Source organism: Chiloscyllium plagiosum, unplaced genomic scaffold (assembly GCF_037043375.1).
Source record: "Chiloscyllium plagiosum isolate Xiang-an unplaced genomic scaffold, Cpla_swu_hap1 HiC_scaffold_13, whole genome shotgun sequence".
Taxonomy (NCBI): domain Eukaryota; kingdom Metazoa; phylum Chordata; class Chondrichthyes; order Orectolobiformes; family Hemiscylliidae; genus Chiloscyllium; species Chiloscyllium plagiosum.
The window spans coordinates 62,731,426-62,751,987 of record NW_028270151.1 but is presented as its reverse complement, the minus strand read 5'-3'; the positions used below and the strand labels follow the sequence as shown (position 1 = coordinate 62,751,987).

The 20,562-nt window shown below is 36.4% G+C and overlaps 1 protein-coding gene across 1 annotated transcript in view; it reads right to left on the bottom strand.

The window, feature by feature from the left end:
* Positions 1–8,361: 8,361 nt before the first annotated feature.
* cul3b (cullin 3b) overlaps positions 8,362–20,562 on the bottom strand; it is a 62,456-nt gene continuing 50,255 nt past the window's right edge. Inside the window, exons 9-16 of the mRNA XM_087993676.1 lie at positions 19,361–19,531; positions 18,170–18,277; positions 16,950–17,074; positions 15,005–15,105; positions 12,750–12,880; positions 11,442–11,628; positions 10,011–10,156; positions 8,362–8,844 (exon numbers count right to left, since the gene is read on the bottom strand). Of these exons, the coding sequence (XP_087849802.1) occupies positions 8,713–8,844; positions 10,011–10,156; positions 11,442–11,628; positions 12,750–12,880; positions 15,005–15,105; positions 16,950–17,074; positions 18,170–18,277; positions 19,361–19,531 (1,101 nt within the window). The 3' untranslated portion in view covers positions 8,362–8,712. The remainder of the gene's footprint in view (positions 8,845–10,010; positions 10,157–11,441; positions 11,629–12,749; positions 12,881–15,004; positions 15,106–16,949; positions 17,075–18,169; positions 18,278–19,360; positions 19,532–20,562) is intronic.

The following is a 20,562-nucleotide window of genomic DNA, read 5'->3' as shown; positions in this document are numbered from 1 at the left end:
TTCAGGGAACAATGAACCTGAACACCCAGATCTCTCTGTACATGAATTTTTCCCAGGACATTTCTAATTACTGTATAGCTCGCTCTGGAATGGCATCTTCCAAAATGCATCACATCGCATTTGTCCGGATTGAACTCCATCTGCCATTTCTCTGCCCAACTCTCCAATCTATCTATATTCTGTCGAATTCTCTGACAGTTCCCTTCACTATCTTAGTGTCATCTGCAAATTTGCTAATGAGACAACCTATACCTTCTTCCAAATCATCTCTGGTATGAAGGCAGTCTTATCTGTCCAACCTCAGAAAAGAAACTACTTGCTATATATTGGTCTGAAAGGGTTAATAATGAGTTCCATAAGCATCAGCCACTATGTATTATACAGATGTGTACTCAAAATAGCTTAGGATTTCAGAAGAGTGAGATCAAACATCCAGCACTCCTGTGTCTCTGGAACATTTATCATACCGATGTAACCAATAATTAGTTGCTAACATGCAATGAACTGCATCTGGTTAGTTACAACACATTCTTCCAGGTAAACCAGTGAGTTCTGCACCTCCCCAGTCACATTAGACCAAAGCTTTGTTGTTTCTTATGCTTTTAAACAGGATGGTGGCAACAGTCCTCATTATGAGTAGCTGCTCATACTACTTAGTGAGCTGGCAAGTCTATACAACATCAACCTCCATTTAATGTATCTTAAACTGGAATAACCACTGCTTTCACTGCTTGACTTTGCTGTAATTTCAATCCTGAGTTCAATTTACTATTACTGATATCTGCAGATAGTGACAATTCCTATAGACACTCTTTTGTACCGCCTGGTTTAAACAAATGGAGCAGAGTTTTTAAAAAAATTATTTGCTAGAAAATAGAGTCTTGCTGCAAGGGCTGTCCTCATTGGGCAACAGTCTCGTTGACAGTCATCCACTAATAAACACACTAGATTCTTAATGAGCTCAGTAACCATAATAATTGAGCCTTCAGCAAAAAGGGTGTGATCAGAGATAAATTAATTAGATATTCAAAAGTCAATTTCCATTTGAACCTAGAAATGTTGATGAGAGACAAGTCTAGTTGTGTTCCTTCCATGTACAAAGTAACCTTAAAAAAGAAAGTTTTTTTAAAAAAAAAGAAAGGTCTTAAAAAAGGAAAGGACATCTATTGGCCACAATGCCAAAACCCACCAAATTTCCTGGATAAGGCAGGCAGAGACTATCAATGACACTATATACAATTTAAACTTTCAAAGGCAAAACAACACCACATATTTAAATATTCTAAAGCTGCCAGAAAAGCAGACAGGTTGAACATGTTGGGACCAATATCAGGAATACAATTCTTAATTTATAATTCTGTTATCACTACATACCTGGTCCATTACTGGTCAGAGGATGCAGTTAAGCCTGAATCTATTATCAGAGAAACTCTCAAAAAAATTGTATTTAGCTTCAGACCTTTACTGCAACTTCTAAAAGACAATGGTAATGCCATCACTGCAGGGACCATTTACATGAAAATATGGTAACTACTATAAATGAATATTAAAGAGTAAGGCACAAATTTTAAGATCAGTAAAACAAAGTGTTAGCCACTGATGTCCAAGGAAGCTGCTCTTCATAAAGATCCAGCAATTGCTCTGTGGTTCGGATTTCCCCTTTCATGACATCAATTTGAATCTGGCATGGAGACAAAGGGATCTCCAAGCATCCACGAACAATTGTTATCACCTAAACATTCACATCAAACTACTGCCTCAGACAGTAAATCAAATGGCAAAATGCAGTAGATTACTTTTAATTAAAATTTTACAGAACAGAATAAATGGGAATGAAATTAGAGTAGCTGAAGTATCAAAACAAAACCTTAAAATTTTTAAAAATAGGAATAATAATGAAGTCTGACATTGAACAAATACATATCAGTTTTGAATGGAGTGAGACTGCTCAGCAGTAAATACAAACTCAATATATTGTTAAAATCCCTAACACAAAAGACCATTCGCCCTGAGAGTCCTCCTACTAATCACAAGTGATTCTGATTTGCAATTATTCTTCACTATTGCAGGTTAGAAATCTTAGAACTCCCTTTCTAACAGCGCTGGGAGTGCATTCAATCGCAAGCAGCAGTTCACACTGGTGGTTCATTCCCATCTTCACAAGGTCAGTTAGGCTTGGGCAATGAATGCTGGCCTTGCCAGTGACACTGTTATGTCAAGGACAAAGAAAAGTTACACCACATCCAATGTGTTTCTCCAAGTAACTTTACATTGAGATTTGTAATGTAAAAAGGGATTTTTTTTGTCAGTTCAGCGACTTCTACTTGATTGCAATCTTGACGGACTTCAACAGAACACCAGGAGAAAGTGCAGAATCATTAATAATAGCTTCTAGATTTTCATATTTAATTTGTACATGTAGGAACTTCTAAATCTGTCAGCTTCAGAGGTGCCATGACTATAAATCCTGTCAGTTTTGTTATCATTACTGTTTCAAAATCTGGGCTAATAATAGAATCAGACTAATATTCGACAGACAAAAGTCTCCTTCAATTGGGTCCTGCTTGATAATCAGTTGCATAGAATATACACACTTCATGCGTATTTTCTTAAGTGACCTAGGGAGGGTGACAAATACCTGCAAACTGCACTGAAAACCCACTGACGATTATGTAATATTTTGTGATTATAAATGCTTTATATCAAAACTAATTTGCACTGGACAAGATGTATACACAAATATACCTTTTACTGAACCATTGCTTTATTATTTCAAAAAGTTCAGCAACTCAAGGTTGAAAATTGTTTTCTTGATGCAATGTCACATGCAGGCTAATGGTTTTCAGCTACAAATGCTGGAAACTATTTCAACACCCTGAGATTGCACACATTTAAAAAGAATATTACTTACCAAGTGAATCTTTTAAAAAGCTAAAATTTAACTTGAATATCTTCATCTAATTATTGATCCATACTTAATACACAGAGTCCAGTCAATAAATACATTTCTTTTTCGTGTTTAAATGTATCTACTACAAAATTGCACATAAAACCCCACAAATATGCTAAATGTCACCCAAATTTAAATGCAAGTGACTTCTTGCTTGAAGTGCACAAAGCAAGCATGCTTAGTTATCTTACAAGGATACTGATTGGTTCAACATCCAGACAAACTTCTGTGTTCATATATTAACTGCTTAAACTCAATGTAATGCTTCAATTATATCATGTAATTAGAAACTCAGAAATAAGTTTATTTTGATTAGAAAACCCATTCAAGTTGAAAGTCAACCTTATAAACTTGAATAAATGTAATGAATACATTTCTCAAAATATCAGGCTAAACTGGTTTATAATATTGTATGCTTTGTGCAACACGTTGCTGTGTAAGCTAAAGATATCAGAAAATATACACAAGACAAAATAATCCAATTTATACTTGGTGCAGCGCAACTTCACATTACACCTGCATGGATTAAACCTGTTACTTGTATCTTAGTATAAGCAAAATGAACCAACTTACATCAACCAGATTAAAGCTTTGTAAGAATTATTTAAAGGCCAACTGAAAAATGTGAATCAATTAAAATGATGCATAGAATTATAACAACTTTTTTTAGAATTATAAAAAATGTCAAGTTAATTTAACCAGATCCTACTGAATAAATTGATAGTTGTCATAGATGTTATTGGTTATGCCTTAACTCAAAGCAACAATTTTCTTTTTAAACAGTACATGAGCCTGCAACGGCTTTTAAAGATTCAGAGATAGCATTGGTGCAATTATCATTGAAGTGCTCAGTAGTACAGAACTTTACAACTGCTAAAAAGAGACAAGTTGAAGCACTTTGTCTTGCACTTATTTCTCACATTTATACAGCAGGAGTGTGCTGTTTAATTGGACTGTGGTTGGCATTAAAACGCAGCAGTAACCAGTAATTAAATCTACTGCATCTCCATGCCAACCAATCAGCACCCTCTTATGTTGCATAAATTGATGCTCCATTTTGAAGTTTAGTTACTTGTTGAAAAGCAAAATGAAAAGCTTCGACTCTCTCTTTTTAGCAACACTTAATGTTGAATTATTAGTTTTTAAACTTACCCTTTCAATTAGGATAAACCTCTGACATTTTATATTTTTAAACAAGTGCACACATTAAACTTATTAATACTTATCCTTGACTGATCATGCTAGGAATATTCAGTATAAATATCTTAAAGTAACATTCTAAAAATGGTCATAATGCAAGAACAATAATCATTACATATTAAGTTTGTCAGTGCTCACGTATAATAGAGAGCCCTTAAGACCCTTGTACATTTTGGCACAACACCATCTGGACAATTACTAGGTACACGTATCTCTAGTTATTTCGGGCAATAAGTACACTTTTGTCCACAGTAAGGATAATTGAAGAAGTACAGATGGAACACAGGCCTGATGTGCAATTGATGGAGCTTCACTGAGTTATATCACTGGACCTAATAAAATAGAAATTCTAAATTCAAATTATGTGAAAAAAGAACGAGAGTACGTCACTCAGCCTTTCAGCCTGCTCCACCATTCAATAAGATCCTGGCTAACAGAATTTAATCTCAACTTTTAATTCCCGCATATCCTGATAATCTTTCAACCCTGAATCTACCTCTGTCTTAAAAAAAATTTGAAAGATTCTGAGTCCACTGCCATTCGAGGAAAAGAATTCCAAAGTCACTCAATCTTCAGAAAAATGTTTCCTCATCTGTCTGAAATAGGCAACCAGTTATTTTTAAACTATGATCCGTAGGTTTAGATTCTAACACAAGGGGAAAATTCTTTTCCTCATCTACCCGGTCAAGTACCCTTCAGGATTTTACCTGTTTTGATTAAGTCATCTCTGGCTCTTCTGAATCCACAGAATGCAGGCCTAACCTTTCCTCAGAACGTACTTCACTCATTCCAGATATTAGACTATTAATAGATAACTATTCTCTCTGCCTATAGAAAGATATAATGAATCTCTCAGATTGTTGTAAACACGTCATTTATATAAATGATTTGGATGCGAGCATAAGAGGTATAGTTAGTAAGTTTGCTGATGACACCAAAGTTGGAGATGGAGTATTCAGCGAAGAGGGTTACCTCAGATTACAATGGGAGCTTGATCAGATGGGCCAATGGGCTGAGAAGTGGCAGATGGAGTTTAATTCAGATAAATGTAAGGTGCTGCATTTTGGGAAAACAAATCTTAGCAAGACTTATACAATTAATGGTAAGGTCCTAGGGAGTATTGCTGAACAAAGAGACCTTGGAGTGCAGGTTCATAGCTCCTTGAAAGTAGAGTCGCAGGTAGATAGGATAGTGAAGGCGGCGTTTAGGACACTGTTGCGGCTGTACAGGACACTGGTTAGGCCACTGTTTTAATATGCATGAAATTCTGGTCTCCTTCCTATTGAAAAGATGTTGTGAAACTTGAAACGGTTCAGAAAAGATTGACAAGGATGTTGCCAGGTTTGGAGGATTTGAGCTATAGGGAGAGGCCGAACAGGCTGGGGCTGTTTTCCCTGGAGCGTCAGAGGCTGAGGGGTGACCTTATAGAGGTTTACAAAATCATGAGAGGCATGGATAGGATAAATAGACAAAGTCTTTTCCCTGGAGTGGGGGAGTCCAGAACTAGAGGGCATAGATTTAGGGTGAGAGGGGAAAGATACAAAAGAGACCTAAGGGGCAATTTTTGCACACAGAAGGTGGTACGTGTATGGAATGAGCTGCCAGAGTAAGTGGTGGGTGCTGGTACAATTGCAACATTTAAGAGGCATTTGGATGGGTATATGAATAGGAAGGGTTTGGAGGGACATGGGCCGTGTGCTGGCAGGTGGGACTAGATTGGGTTGGGATATCTGGTCGGCATGGACAGGTTGGACCGAAGGGTCTGTTTCCGTGCTGTACATCTCTATGACCTATTTGCTTCACTAATTTCTTTTAAGAAAGGAAACCTGTAATTCTTACTCAGTCTGGCCTATTTGTGATTCTAACATGGATAATTCTCAATTAACCTCTGAAGTGGCATGGTAAGGCACTCAGCTGCATCAAAACCATTGCAGTAGTTCAAGAAAGCAATCAACAATTATGGGTACCTATTGATGTGTAGAAGTGCCAGTCTTGCCAATGATAGAATGAATAAGAAATATTAGGTGAATTCAAATGAATAAAAACACATCTTAGTATATATAACTTTTCATAAACAAACTAATCTGACAGATTTCCATTTAAAATGGAACGAGTTTCAAGTTCCTTTTACAGCTTGTCTCTAGAGTGAGTTAAAGAAAATGCTTGAGAATTTGAAACAACTGTAGATCCTCCAGGAATCTCATAAGAAAAATGGTCAGGAGTCATATTAAATATTTTGACAATATATATTAGCAGGCATAGAGTATTTCTAGCCAACTGGGATGATCTTATATGAAAAAGGATTTATAAGCAATCTTTTCTAAAATATGAAGTAAAAACATTAAGTGTCTCAAATCAGCATCTCAGGAAACAACAAGCTTATTTTAAAAACCTGTTAAAAGCTACTGCAACAGTCCTTCAAAAGCAACAGCCTTCAAAAATGTAGTAAATGAGAATGAACACAGAAAAGTTTGGCTTTTGAACTAAATTCATTTGCATTTTCTCAACACTGAAATTTACTACTTCCAGGTTTGTTTTCAAGTTAATGAGAATAAAATCTATTCGGAACATCTTTTGTAAAGAAGTGAAATATGTACTTTAAAGCAGAATGGCTTAATTAAAATATGAACTGCAGAAAATAGAAGGTTGACACATCTAAATTGGTGGAATTTATATAAATATTTTCTCCAGTCAGTGATTTTATTGTAAATGGTCTTCATTTCCTTGCAGTATTGTCCTAGAAGGTATATCAAAACATTCAACTTTGTACTTTGTGTAGAACCTTTAATGTGTATTCCATTGGGCGGCACCATAACAAAGACCTTGGCTGAACTGGATTGATCGTAATATGCCCTTTAAAAGCAGTACAGCAAACAATCTGACATTTACCTATAATAACAAACCTCATAACTTAAAAAGAAATCAACCCATTAAGATCAACCTTTTAAACATAAATTATTGTAGGTATACATATATTAAGTGTCCCCAAAATTTTACTAAACTTTTTATTAAAAAAATTAATCCCAGAAGGGATCACTTCCATCCATTCCTGCTCCACTATAGCACTGGATAGGGCTTTAAGAGAACAACTCCAACTTAATTCTGGATACACTGAACAGCCATAATATAAACAGAGAAACTACTGATTATTGAGGTAGCACTTCAGAATATTTCAGTACAGTACCCAGGAAACATATTTCGCTATTTTGTTCGTATACATTAAAAGCACACTAAAATTCACTGAGTCAGAACACCTCAAAGAATCTTCTACCAAATAATTACTTAAATAATTTTCTGGATATATTTCTGATAAACTAGTTTGTGAAATCGGTTGGAACATATACAGATATGGATGGATATCCCTCAGATATGTATGCTGTTTAATGCTTTAAAGAGGAAATAAACCATATCCACTCCCAGTTGAGAAGGTAAACTTGCAATTTTGAGGCAGTCTTGCTTAATTTTATGCAAACGTATCTCAAAAATAAATTACATGCAAGCTTTCAGTTCATCCACAGTTGTAACTAAACAGGAGTTGTTCTTTAAAGGCTCCATCATAAAAACTGATCTATTTCATGCATTTGTCACATGTATCTTAAATTCATTTCAGATGAATACTAAGATAGGCTGATCATCCCAAGAGATATTATGACTGTATACATCTTGTGTACAATGTGGATTTTCTCTAGTTTACTAATTTTTTTTATTTTGAATTCTTCTGTCTACATGTAATGTGATGAAAACAATGCCCTGTACAAGCTACCATCAGCAGTGAGTACAACAGCAAAAACATATTATACATTTTATACACACTGAAATAAAACTTCAACTTTAGAAGTAACTGGGTATGAACTGCACTTGCCACCAACAAAATCAAAAACAATTTTTAATACAATATGGGCAGTTTTACAAGCACCCCATCAATGGATTTTTACTGAACTAACTCCAGTAGTTACTAATATCCAATGATAAAATATAGCAAGATCAAAAAAGCACATTCTTGACATTTGAAAAATGTGCATAATATCTGGGAGATCCCAGTAAAGGCTCTTATCAGCAGAATATTGCAAAAAGCAGGGCAAAAAAAAGTAAGGCAGCTGCAGTTCATTTAACCAGCTCTATATACCCAATCCTTACAAGCACAGAGGTGCCAAACACTTTAAATAAAATGCCATTACATCAACATTGAGAATCGGGGAAGAAGAAATTCGAACAGTTACTTTATTTTTATTGATGGTATTTCATGTTTTCTAGATTTTATTCTTTTTTTTACAGTACTGAAAACAAAATGAAAACACATTCACGTTTCCCCGAGGAACTGTTAAAGATGATCTCTACATGGGTAAAACGGTGAGCAACCAGACGTTGGGTCCATTTTTGTTCAAAATTATCACAGGGAATGAGGGCTTGATCTGATAATCTAGTACACTTACTGCAATTTATTTGGAGAAGGTCTTCTTAATAATTTTAAAATGAACCTCCCAGTTCATGCGATTATACAGTCCAGAACAGATAAACCTGTTGAATGCATTTTAAAAACAGATAAACCTGTTGAATGCTTCTTACGCTACATAAGTGTATACTTTGCGATCCTCAGGTGTTCGTGCCAAATATTCTCTCTCAATAAGTCCCTCGATTCTTTTTTTAATTACCACGGGGCTTGGTAAGAAGCGAGCCTTCAGCTGCTGAGTCACCTTATGATGAAAAGGGATGCAAAAATGTTAACTATTAAGTACAATAAATCTCAAACTGTTGAAAATTCATTGATTTCTGTAACTAAAAGTGAGATTCTGGGTTTTGACAGTATTCAGGAGGAAAAGGTTCTGGGATTTGACAGGACAACAGTAAGGGCTTTGCAGTATTATAGAACCTGAAAAGCAGTGTGGAGGAAGATTCTGGTTTTAGAAGATACAATGAACTGCAGACTGGGAATGCAAGACTTGATTCACAGGAAAAGGTGGGGAAGGTAAGGGAAGAGTGTGGCACAGTGGCTTAGTGGTTAGCACTGCTGCCTCTCAGCACCAGGGACCCAGGTTCGATTCTGGTCTCGAGCAACTGTCTGTGTGGAGTTTGCACATTCTCCCAGTGTCTGCGTGGGTTTCCTCTGGGTGCTCCGGTTTCCTCCCACAATCCAAAGATGTGCAGGTTAGGTGAATTGGCCATGCTAAATTGCCCATCGTGTTAGGATTATTAGTCAGCGATAAATGTAGGGTCTGGGTGGGTTACTCTTCGGAGGGTTGGTGTGGACTTGTTGGGCTGAAGGACCTGTTTCCATACTGTAGCTAATCTAATCTAATTAGGGGAAGAAGCAGGGTTCTTGGCAACATGGAGTGCCAATTTGCAAACACTGTGGCAGCATTAGGTAGGAAACCAGTAAAACCCAACATCATTGTGGAGGCTCCTGGGGTTTGGCAACATGGGAAGTACAAGCATAAGAGCGATTGATTCAAGGGGATGGGTCAGAAGGAAAAGTCCAGATAAATAATTTCTCACATCGCATGGCCGTAAAATATCTTTGTATATTCATTAATACCTATACTGACATAGCAGAAAAAGAGAGACAGGAAAGGGGATACTGAAGAATAATTTATAGGATATATTTATAGGATATATAATTTATAGGATATGAAAGGGCCCATATTATAAATGTGGATTGGTTATTTGTAATATAATTCCAAAGGGATGATTTTAAGTTATTAAATAATTGTCAGAAAATTGACTGAAATAGTAAGCACAATTAATTTAATCATTCTTGGACTTTAGCAGGAGAAAAACATACTAAAATGAACTATATGCAAATGAACCTGTTTTATTCTTAGATATTTCACAAGTATGTTTTGATGAAATAAATTTTTTTTACCTCTGCTACCAGAACATTATGCTGCATCTTCTTCCTTGATTTCATGATGCGGACAATTGCAGCTTCAATTTCATGCTTTCGGTCATCATCTACTTTCTGGCGTGTTTCTTTTCGTTCTGGGTCAGACTCTCCTTGTTTGGCAGCAACTATAAATTCAATCCAATATTTAATGTAAATGTTTACGAATGAAATAATATCAATTTCTAAATTTCTGACATTTCAACTTAAGCTAAATCAGGCTTTCCTTTGATGAAACTGGAAGCAATTAATTAATTTCAAGCAGAGCCACAGCATTTAGTACAACACAGTAAACTAATATGAACTTGGGTCATGGTGTTACAATATTTAAATTTCAGTGAACTAAAAGAACAGCAATGATACATGCTTCTGCAAAATGCCAAAAATTTCCTTCCTGTTCGGTACTTGAGTATTTCAACCACGTGAGCACTTCACTAAACTACCTGAACAGATGGCTTTAGCAAAAGTGTAATATATTGTAATGGTGTACAATTAAGTAGAAACAGTTAAGACTCAATGTTTTAATTTAGATGTCAGATCAAGTATCTCTGTATTTGCTGTTTTCAACAAAGGCTGAGCTTCTACAAACACTGTTATTCCATTTACAGGATAAAAGAAAGAAGAAATATAAGGATAACAAGAAACACCACTTCATTTCTGGTTGGACTTTGGTATTAAAGTTCTTCCATAATAGCAATGATCTCCTTCAACATTTTTACCATCAGTTTATTAATCAAAAATGCTCTGAAATTACAAATATTTTGATGTTTTCCACAAAATATAATTTCCTTTCAAAATATACTGGCCTTAACACTTCCATGATTGTTTCTTCTAATAAAACTGGGAAGGCATGAGAATTTGATATAATATGTTGCAACTCCTAGTAACAAAGTATGATTGCCCAGACAATGAAAGATGTAAGGCAGCAAGTTGCTGAGGGGAAGATAAAGTGGCTGTCATTCTAAGTATGAGCTTGGAGGTGGTCTTCAGGTTAGCAAGAGTCAATACAGAAGATTGAAGAAGAAAAAAAGAGAAAAAATATAAGTGGAGGAGTCATTGTGAATTACAACTATAGAATCCCTACAGTGCAAATAGAGACAATTTGCCCTATCAAGTCTACAATATCTAACCCAACTAGCCAACTTTGTTCTACATTTTTGGATTTCTCTCCACAATGAGAAGTTTCAAGGCTCATCCACTTTGACAAAATATTAGGTGATTTTGCATAGTCTCATCTTTTTATTTTTGCTTATTACTCATTTTCCTTGAGTATATTTGTTAAGGACTTTGGAAAATATTGGTAAATTATTCATTCTTAATTGAACTAGTCAAACATTTGTATGTGGTTACACCTATCTATGGAAAAGATATTAATCTAAGTCTAATGAGTTTCTTTTACTTTTAAAAACAAACCTGTTTGAATCTTGACTCTGTGCAATTTTGATGTGAACTGATCATTCACTATAAAAACGTGACCAGGCTCAATTTCTTTCGATTTGGGCTCTTTGCTAAGGACTCGTTGTGTTGGTTTTCCACATGCTAATGACTGAAGTGCTCTGATCAATTCTCGTTCAGGAATATCTGTTTCCTGCTGAATTTCCTGTAAAGAAGTTACAGCACTTTAGAAAGAGTATATATACAATTATACCTCATTTTCACATGCATTTTGTTCAGCATTAGGCAAGTGATCGGGCTTTTAGGAAAAGTGGAAGTAATTAAATAGAACAATTCTAATTCTGACTCAGTCTACATTGTTGCAAGGTCAAAACGCTTAATGGAAAAGCATATTATAGAAGAGAAAACATTGTGAAGAAGAGATGTATCACAAACATTCTCAGATAAAACCATCTTTGGTAGTGTTGTTTGCAGTCTATGCACTAACAAACAGGAAAATTGAAACACCAACATCTCTCCTATAAACACATTTTTGCATAACTTGCCAGTATCAGTATAAAGAAAAACAAAAGCAAAATACTGCTGAGGCTGAAATGCCAAAAAAAACATTAAAATTCTAGTTTCCTGGGTTTTCACCAGAACAAGCAAAAACAAATGTAACCAAGTTTACACCTCATATAGGCTATCTTGTTTCTTTGCTTGTTCTCTACCAGCCCCTTTTGCCTTGCACCGTCCCTTCTGTTATCCAAGCTCTCCTGTTTTGCATCCCATACTGATCTCCCCATTGAATCTCCTCTCATTTCCTTAAAACTTATTAGTTTCCAACTCTTTTTCAGTTCTTACATTAACTATTTTTTCCTCTCCAGAGATGCTGCCTGAATTGAGCACATTATTTATTTATGTCACTATAAGGTGCACTGTTATAAACTTAAGTAGCAATTCAACTCTCAAGATAATTTTCCTTAATCTTTTACATAAAAAAACTGAAGTACAAACTGATCTGAAATCAACCGGCCTGTTTATCGACTCAGGTTTTTACAAAATTTAGCTTCTCTCACTGACCAGTAATGCAATTTTCTGTTAATAATAATGTATAACTTTATCAGTCCGTACTGAAACACATTTAATAAAAATGATAAAAATAACCTACATCACACCAGCATCAGAACAGTCATTGGCTCTTTACATGCAATTATCTTGTGGTTAAATAGGCATGAAACAATTTAGTAGGAAGCCAAGTTCATGTCCTGTGAAGCTACTTCAGCAAAAATTTATTTTCCCTAATATGGCAGACTTTAACATGTATCGGATTTATGTCATTCTCACCTCAAATGTGTATTTTTCTCTATTGTTAAACAGCATTAATATAGTCATTTGGAAAGTAGATACTTGTAATATGTGCTTTCTGGTATTCGAGCCAGTTACTTGAGCTCCACCTACTCCAACCTCAGAACCATCTTCCTATTAAGACAAAATGTATAATATAAGTGACCACATGGAACTTATTTCAAAAATGATTGCAACATTAACATGTAAAATATGATTTCACTGTCTTTGACTGATATACACACGTTTACCAGTTTAAAAATGGCACAAGCTTGACTGCATTTTAGCTTAACTGACTAAAATCCAGGGGCCCCAGGTTGTGAAACTTGAAAGGGTTCAGAAAAGATTTACAAGGATGTTACCAGGGTTAGAGGGTTTGAGCTGTAAGGAGAGGCTGAACAGGCTGGAGCATCAGAGGCTGAGGGGTAACCTTACAGGTTTTATAAAATCATGAGGGGCATGAATAGGATAAATAGACAAGGTCTTTTCCCTGAGGTGGGAGAGTCCAGAACTAAAGGGCATAAGTTTAGGGTGAGAGGGTAAAGATATAAAAAAGACCTAAGGGGCAACTATTTCACGCAGAGGTGGTGCATGTATGGAATGAGCTGCCACAGGAAGCTGTGGAGGCTGGTACAATTACAACATTTAAAAAGGACCTGGGTGGTATATGAATAGGAAGGATTTCGAGGGATATGGGCCAACTACTGGCAAATGGTTCTAGACTAGGTTAGGATATCTGGTCAGCATGATGAGTTGGACCGAAGGATCTGTTTCCGTGCTGTGCGTCTCTATGACTCTGAGTGCTTTGTTGTAAAAGTAAATTACATAAAACTAGGTGTTTTCTTTTTACATTAACAGACCTGAAAAGAAATTCTGCATATAGTTTTACATCAAGAATAAGGAGTTGACCGTTTTTCAAATTTCCTTTCAAGCACAAGACAAACAGAATGCTACAACTGAATTTTTGATGGTCTCCAAAACAGCAGTTAATTGAGACTAAATTTCAATTTATGATGCAAATATAATTTCTTCCTACCACCCATTCAAACTGATTAGCAAGCAGTCAGTTACTCAACCTATCAGAAAATTATTATACGCTTAACAAATGCTTCATTTATCAGCACACATAAATGCAAATTTTAAACAAACTAAAGTAATCTGAAAGCAACTCTAAATTGCTTTACTTTCTAAAATCTTGAGTTTTACTATGCTTTTTAAGAAAATAAACACTCAGAAGATATTTAATTCTTGCATGAAGGGAAAAAAGGCAAGAGTACATTTTTGAAGTACTTTTATCAAGGCTTGGATTGTTTAACCACTTGGAGTTTAAACTCTAACTCTTATATTCAGAAAAATGCTGCAGATGCTGGAACTCTAAAATAAAAATAAAACAATGCTGGAAGCATCACAAGTACGTAGGATCTAGGAGAAAATGTTAAAGTTCTCCCACTGGAACTGGTCAGAAGTTTAAAGAATCACCAAAGCTGAAATGTTCCCTTTACTTTCCTGTCTCCATTGATGCAGCTTGACCTGAACGTCATCAACCTTAACCTCCACATTGATGAATTTAGCATTACTACATTACAATTTTTCTGTAAATCGTTAGCATTAGTTCAAGATTTTGCCCAAAAGCTTTACAATTGATTGCCTTTTTGTACAATGTCATAAAGGCATTTTAGCTCAGGTAGATGCAATTAAATTTGATTACTTTTCCTTAAAAGACATTAATACAATTGCTTGTAATCAGCACATGATGCAAACATCTATTCAACTGACTGGGAGGTTCTCATGCACTTAACCCAAATACTTAATACTGAATGAATGAAAATAACGCAAATGGTTTCCTCTGTAAAGCTATTTTTTTGGGCTCAATATACGCAAAATGAACCGATGCTGAAATAAACAGTTCCAACGATTAAAATTTTAGGTAAATTTTGAATTCTTATTTCCATTCTTTGTAAAACTTAATTTGTAATTAAATTCGTGTAAATTAGTGCTTTTACCCTTTCAAAATGTAATGTACTGTATAGACCACAATACCCCCTTTGAAGTGTTTCATAGTTCAATTTAAGGCTAAGAAAAAGCCCTAAATGTACACACAACTTTTGCCGAATAGAACCATACTCAATCAAGATTGCCAGCAAAGTGAGAACAGCTCCCTTTATTTCCAGTTTATTTTAACAATTAGTGCATTTTCCTTCTCTTGCATTTAACCAATTTGTAACAGTTTCTAGGTGTTTATTTCATTAAGGCACTTGCCTTTTTCACAGGTCCATAAAAAGTGGCATTTAAATCTGCTGAACCCATGTGGTGTTGGAGTGTGAGCTGTCGACCACTGTGCTTTGCCAAGTAGAATCTGCAATTAAAACAAAAATTAGCATTTCCAAACATGTCTATAAAAATCTCTATCCTAAAAAGCAAGACAAATACAACATCACTTAATGGTATTTCAGAATGATTATGATCAAAAAGTACTCAATACAAGTGTATCGATCCTTAGTTGTTTTTGAACAGTGTTATAAATTTATGTCTTTACAAGACTGTGTTAAAAGGTGTCCTTTAATTTAAGCCAAAACAGTGAGCTGAATTTTCCCGAAGTTTGGCCAAGTGTGAACTTTAGGAGAGTTTCTCTGCATGCTCTTGAGAATTGTTTCTCAGTTTTACACTGCTCACCTCTAATTATCCACAGCATTGCTGCTGCAGTCACCACAAGTGCTTGCTGCTGCTGGGACTTAAAAGGTTTCCAGTCACTGACACCAAAATTAAAGTTAAAAATCACACAACACCAGGTTATGGTTCAACAGGTTTAATTGGAAGCTCTAGCTTTCGGAGTCCCGCTCCTTCATCAGGTCGTTGTGTCGATGAAGGAGCGGTGCTCCAAAAGTTAGTGCTTCCAATTAAACCTGTTGGACTACAACCTGGTGTTGTGTGATTTTTAACTTTGTACACCCCAGTCCAACACCGGCATCTCCAAATCATGACCAAAATTAAAGCCCAACTACGCACCTGTTCAAATGCTACAAGCTAGGAAAAGTCTTTCACTGTTTCAGCATGAAAAGGCTTGCACGGGAGATGGTGAACAGAGGTAAGTTGGCACCTGTTTTGCAGACAAGGATCAGGAGGTCCAGGACTGAATGGAGAATCAGATGGCTTAGCACAGTCAGAGGAGATCACAACACCACACTTTCCCAGACTGGTTTGAAGTTGTCACCCAGAATAGTCTTGAGTCCACATCCGGAGGAATGACTAGCAATGCTGTAGAACAGTTAATGAACTTCTAGGCTCCACATAGGTAACTGCTATCCTCCTCTCTGTGATCTCACATTCTCCGACTCTGCCACTGCAGACACCTCTCACCAAGGCTCATTGTCTACTTTCCCATTCTTGTGTGCTGCAGCTTCATTCAATTGCTATCACCCGCCTTATTCATTCAAATGATTAGCGACTGCACTTCCTACTCACTCATGGCACCTCACCACCGTTCTCTCACCTGCACCAAAACTAACAGCTTAGCAATCACTTTCATGCAAATCAATCCCTGCCCTTTTCTCATTTCGATAGAAACACACAACAGGGCAAAGGGGGTCAAGTTGCATGGACCAGTGATCAAGACTCAACTGTTCACACCCAATGAATACAGAATTCTTGTCTTAGCAGCAGTGGACCGTGACTGACACCTCTGTGTTTCAACAACCAAGTACAATTCATTGGCAAATGTTGTGCTGCTCTCCCATAACCACCACAGAATATTCTTAACATGTCCAAATTTCTACTCCTTTTTTGCAACTCAAACCCACTTTTGTATTATGCAGGCATAAGCAACACCCAAACAAACTCTGCCCTAAAGAAACCAGCCTGTCCAGACATCAGTGCCTCCTCTTCAGTGGAAAGCAACATAGATCTCGAGGAAGCAGTGACAAGACTGTGTCCTATACTTTCGACCAGCTCAGGTACTGACATCTCGGTGGACTAGATTAGACTTGGGAGCACTGCGGTCAGCACATTACTGGCATGTCTCCGCAGCTGGCCAACAAAGAAACACCCCAAGTCACTTGCAATCAGGGTTACCAGAGACCAGCACTTGCTCAGCGCCAAGCTCATATGGTGGAACCAATATGAAATTACAAGCAGTAGAAAAAAGTCAAAATGATTTGATTATCAAATACTCTTAAAATAAAATTGCTTTTTTGGAAGCTTTACCTTCGAAAGACTTCAAAGGCATGTCGCGGTGCCGGGGGGATGTTACATTTTGGTGTAGCAGACTGAGTAGGCCAATACCCTGTAGTCAAAACTCTTACAGTTAGGTCGACACCTCCTAGAGAAACCTGAAGTGAAAAAAGGAACCAAGTTCATTTTATATATTTCTATATTTACAAGACGCATTGCACTTGGTAAAATATAATGGTTTAGGTTCTACTGTGAGTGGCAAATGATGCCATTTCCAGCTGACCTAAAAGAAAGGTGTCCAAATGATCTTGATGACATTGATTTAATCTTTTATGACATTAGTTTGATCAGACAGGATTCATATACCAGCTATTATCATTAAGCAAATTAAGTAGCCAATCACTTGGAAGAATTTTCAGAGGCAGTAAAACCCTAAAGTAAAATTTTACTGCTTATCTTTCACTTCACTACATAGGAAAAAGTAGTAGAGATAGAAACGTGGAAAACTTTTTTTAAAAAAACCGATTCAATTTAAGGAATGTTGAAATACGATGTTCCACAAAGATATGTTTATAGAGCGAAAAGAGTTGCTCAGGAGTCCTTACGGATCTTGCACACAATTAAAAATCTAACTTACTGCTGACTCAACAAGGTGGAATATTACACCACAAAAGGGGAAGCCTCTGCCAAATGAAGTGATTTCTGAAGACTATTATTGCACGGATATCCAACAGTACACCCCATGGAGGAGCAGGGAATGCTCCTCTGAATTTTCCGTTTAACTGCATTAAGTGCAGGTGGTCATGGTTGCTATTGGTTTCACAGTTATGATCACTGTGGACATTAGTGCTTTTGCCATTAATACAGTTGCAAAATCTGGCTGTTGTCCATTGTACACAAAAATTTAGTTTGTTGGTGATGTTAAAAAAATGGATTCAGTCGTTATAAATCTTAAGTTATTAAAGAGTACAAAACTTTTGGTGACCCTATGCTTACGTTTTGATGCAAAACCAGTTCCACTGGCGATTATGTTTTGCCAGTGGATGGCTGGATAGAAGAAAAACTTGTTGAATAAGGAAAATCTACACTCCTAATAACACAATCCCTATCAATCCTAGTCTACAAACTAAAAACATTTAACAATTAATAGATAATAGTCCAGTATCCAGTGTCAGAAACTTGGATTTTCAAATCACTTAGAATTTTCCATACCCTGTACGATACTAATCACTTTAATGGAAACATCATCTCACCCCAGTAGTTTGTAAGTGTTGTCGAAACTCATCCATCGTTGTATTTGAGATACTCATGTCCCTGAACATTCCTTCCAGTTTAGATGTGAACTGGCAGCCACACTCCGTCTAAAGAAAAAGAAACATTTAACATAATGATTCAAGTCAACAGATGTAATCTTAATGTACGGACAATAATCCAAGTCCCAAAAATGTTGCTTCAAAAAGGGAAGCAACCTTGCTGACTGAATAATACTTATATTTTGCCTATAGCCTCTGAATTCAAAGGATTAAATTGAAACTAAAGCACTATTTGGGCTACATAAGATGCCTTGGTGAAGATTAAAGTAGAGGTAAATTAATTTCAGAGCTGAAAATGTGTTGCTGGAAAAGCGTAGCAGGTCAGGCAGCATCCAAGGAGCAGGAGAATCGACGTTTCAGGCATGAGCCCTTCTTCAGGAATCAGGGTTCATGCCCGAAACGTCGATTCTCCTGCTCCTTGGATGCTGCCTGACCTGCTGCACTTTTCCAGCAACACATTTTCAGCTCTGACCTCCAGCATCTGCAGTCCTCACTTTCTCCTAGTAAATTAATTTCACCCAATTATATTCCAATTGCCCAAACTACATACATTTGTGAATCACAACAGACTGCCTGCTTCCCTTAAAACTACAGAAATACATATTTTGCTAGTTCAATATAAAATTATGCGAAACTGAAACAATGATCACACAATTTTCACACAGCTCGAAAGCCAATTTGCAATGCTATTTTTACCAGAACAAGTCATATTAAAGTTTCAAGCTGCATTCTACTTCTGAATCAGTGCAACTAAGCTTTCTGGCAACCTGGAGCGCTAAACATTTTTGGTAAAAAGGCAAGTATAAACATTTAGGTTAATCAGTGTGAAAACTTAGATAACACATCACATTCCACTTGTGAAGATATCTTATTTTTAAAAACTTATTTTCAACCTCCTTATCCCTAATAATTAGTATGGCATTTATAATTCACTGCATAATTTTTCATGCTGTATCTTCTACTTCTCTCATGCCACTTCCTCTAAGCAGTACATAAACAATTAATTACAATTGCACTTTTACAGTGCAAGATTAGAGTAAGAAGATATTCACCATTATGAATGTAAATGTGATTAGAATGCTTTTTCTTTTAAAATACCAGGCTACCATAACTTAAGATTTACATTTTTACCTTAAGTTTCGAGATCATATTTTTCTCCGAGTCATCAGATACACTTTTGTTAGTGAGAAGCCTTCTGGCCAGATGCTGCTTGTAGTATCGCTCAAACACATCTTTCTCTTGCATAAATCGGAACAGTACCATGGCCTTGTCCAAGATTGTCTCAACTTCTTGTTCTGTCAACTTAATAGAAAAAGAAAACTCACCTAATATGACACCTATAGCTTATGTTTAAAGTAGCATTTAATCTAAGTTCAATTTCAACACAGGACATTTACTTCATAACTGTAAATATGATTAGAGTACAAATCTTAACTACAGTTCACCGTATGTCTTTCCACAGTTAAGAATTCAATCCAAAATTTATATAAAATCATTTATTTGACCAAGTGAACTGTTTTCTCTATCTGTTCTTCACAACACATATATATTAAAAAGTGACTGAAATTTCTGCAAAATTTTCATCAAATAAAACAATAAATGGTATGGAAGCAAATGTAATATGGTGCTGATAGTATGTGAAGCCATTTTGTGGTGGAGAACTTTGAATTTGCATAAAGATCCATCACATGAAGGATCTAGCGCTCGCAAAATTATCCATGCACACGGACAGAATGCCTAGTGTCAGATGACTGCAGTACTTCATTGGCACCCATGGTTATGTCAAAGTAGTGTCATGTCACTTGTACCCATAGTCGCTCATATCTAAAATCTGATCCAGGTTCAATTTTCCTGCAACCACATTCTACATTCAGCTATCAGCAGTGAAACAACTGACCACAAGTCCATCAGGAAGTGGTCAGCATGTTGCATCCTTGAGACTCTGCAGTAAAAGAGAGGGTGGATCCTGTCGCATGGTTCCTTTAGCAGACTGTCAAAATCATTTGGCAGAATGCCTCATGACCAGAACTCTTTAACAGCACCAAGACCTCGCTTGGCTAGTGGTGAAAAGAGTATTACCTGTGAGATTCTTCTTGTATGCCTGTTAAGTCTGCGCCACCAAATGCTGCCCTCAAAGCAGCTGCAGGGGGATTGAAACAGTCACACATCTCCTTTTGGATTGTGCCTTTTGAAATGAAGTCTGGAGAAAGATACATTATTTTGTGTCGAGGCTCATACTGAGCAGTTCTGTGATGCAGGACTCTGCTCTACAGTCTATTATCCAGGACGCATACCAAGATAAATATCAACTGTGCCTGGAGGACCATCAACTT